Here is a 577-nt window from a genome sequence, read left to right as displayed (position 1 = left end):
GGTCACCTGACTTCCGCGCGGAAAGAAGCTTCGTCCCGCCGAGCGGCGTCGGCGACGCGGCCGAACAAGGCCTCGCAGATCCGCGGGATCAATCCCGCGTCTCCCTGACGCGCACACACGAGCGCTCTCAGATCGGGCGGGGCGGCGGACTCGCTCGCCAGAATTTCCCCGCCGCCGGGCGCAAAGCCTTCTCGGCTCGGGTTCGGACGGCGAAAAGGCGACGGTTACCGGATTCCCCATCATGGTGTAGGACTTCCCGGAGCCCGTCTGACCGTAGGCCAACACGCAGGCGTTGTAGCCCTCAAAGGCCGCCTCCAGCACGTCGCGGCCCAAGTCGAGGAAGACCTGCCGGGGGCGGCAAAAAAGGACCCGCCGTCGCAAACTCTGGCGGGGCCGGACTTTTTGGGGGCGCGGGGTTGACGAAGCACAGCGAGCTCGACCTTCTCCTGAGTCGCGAAGCCGGAGCCGCCCGAGTCGTAGGAGAAGTCGTAGGTGAAGGTCTTGGTGGGATCCCTGCCGGGTTCCCCCGCCACGCCTTCCGAGAGCTTCGGTAAAAGGGGGGGGGGGGGGTGGGTTG

At 67.4% G+C, this 577-nt stretch overlaps 2 protein-coding genes across 2 annotated transcripts in view; one reads left to right on the top strand and one right to left on the bottom strand.

The window, feature by feature from the left end:
- snrpb2 (small nuclear ribonucleoprotein polypeptide B2) overlaps window positions 1-577 on the top strand; it is a 4,623-nt gene that overhangs the window by 529 nt on the left and 3,517 nt on the right. The gene's annotated exons all lie outside the window — the stretch shown is intronic.
- kif16ba (kinesin family member 16Ba) overlaps window positions 1-577 on the bottom strand; it is a 16,024-nt gene that overhangs the window by 14,710 nt on the left and 737 nt on the right. The window contains exons 3-5 of the mRNA XM_019889683.1: window positions 441-545; window positions 229-345; window positions 7-104 (exon numbers count right to left, since the gene is read on the bottom strand). Coding sequence (XP_019745242.1) covers window positions 7-104; window positions 229-345; window positions 441-545 — 320 coding nt within the window. The remainder of the gene's footprint in view (window positions 1-6; window positions 105-228; window positions 346-440; window positions 546-577) is intronic.

This window comes from Hippocampus comes, unplaced genomic scaffold (assembly GCF_001891065.2).
Source record: "Hippocampus comes isolate QL1 unplaced genomic scaffold, H_comes_QL1_v1.1 scaffold301, whole genome shotgun sequence".
In the NCBI taxonomy this organism is placed as follows: domain Eukaryota; kingdom Metazoa; phylum Chordata; class Actinopteri; order Syngnathiformes; family Syngnathidae; genus Hippocampus; species Hippocampus comes.
Note: the sequence above shows the minus strand (reverse complement) of the source record. Positions and strands in the feature narration are given on the sequence as shown.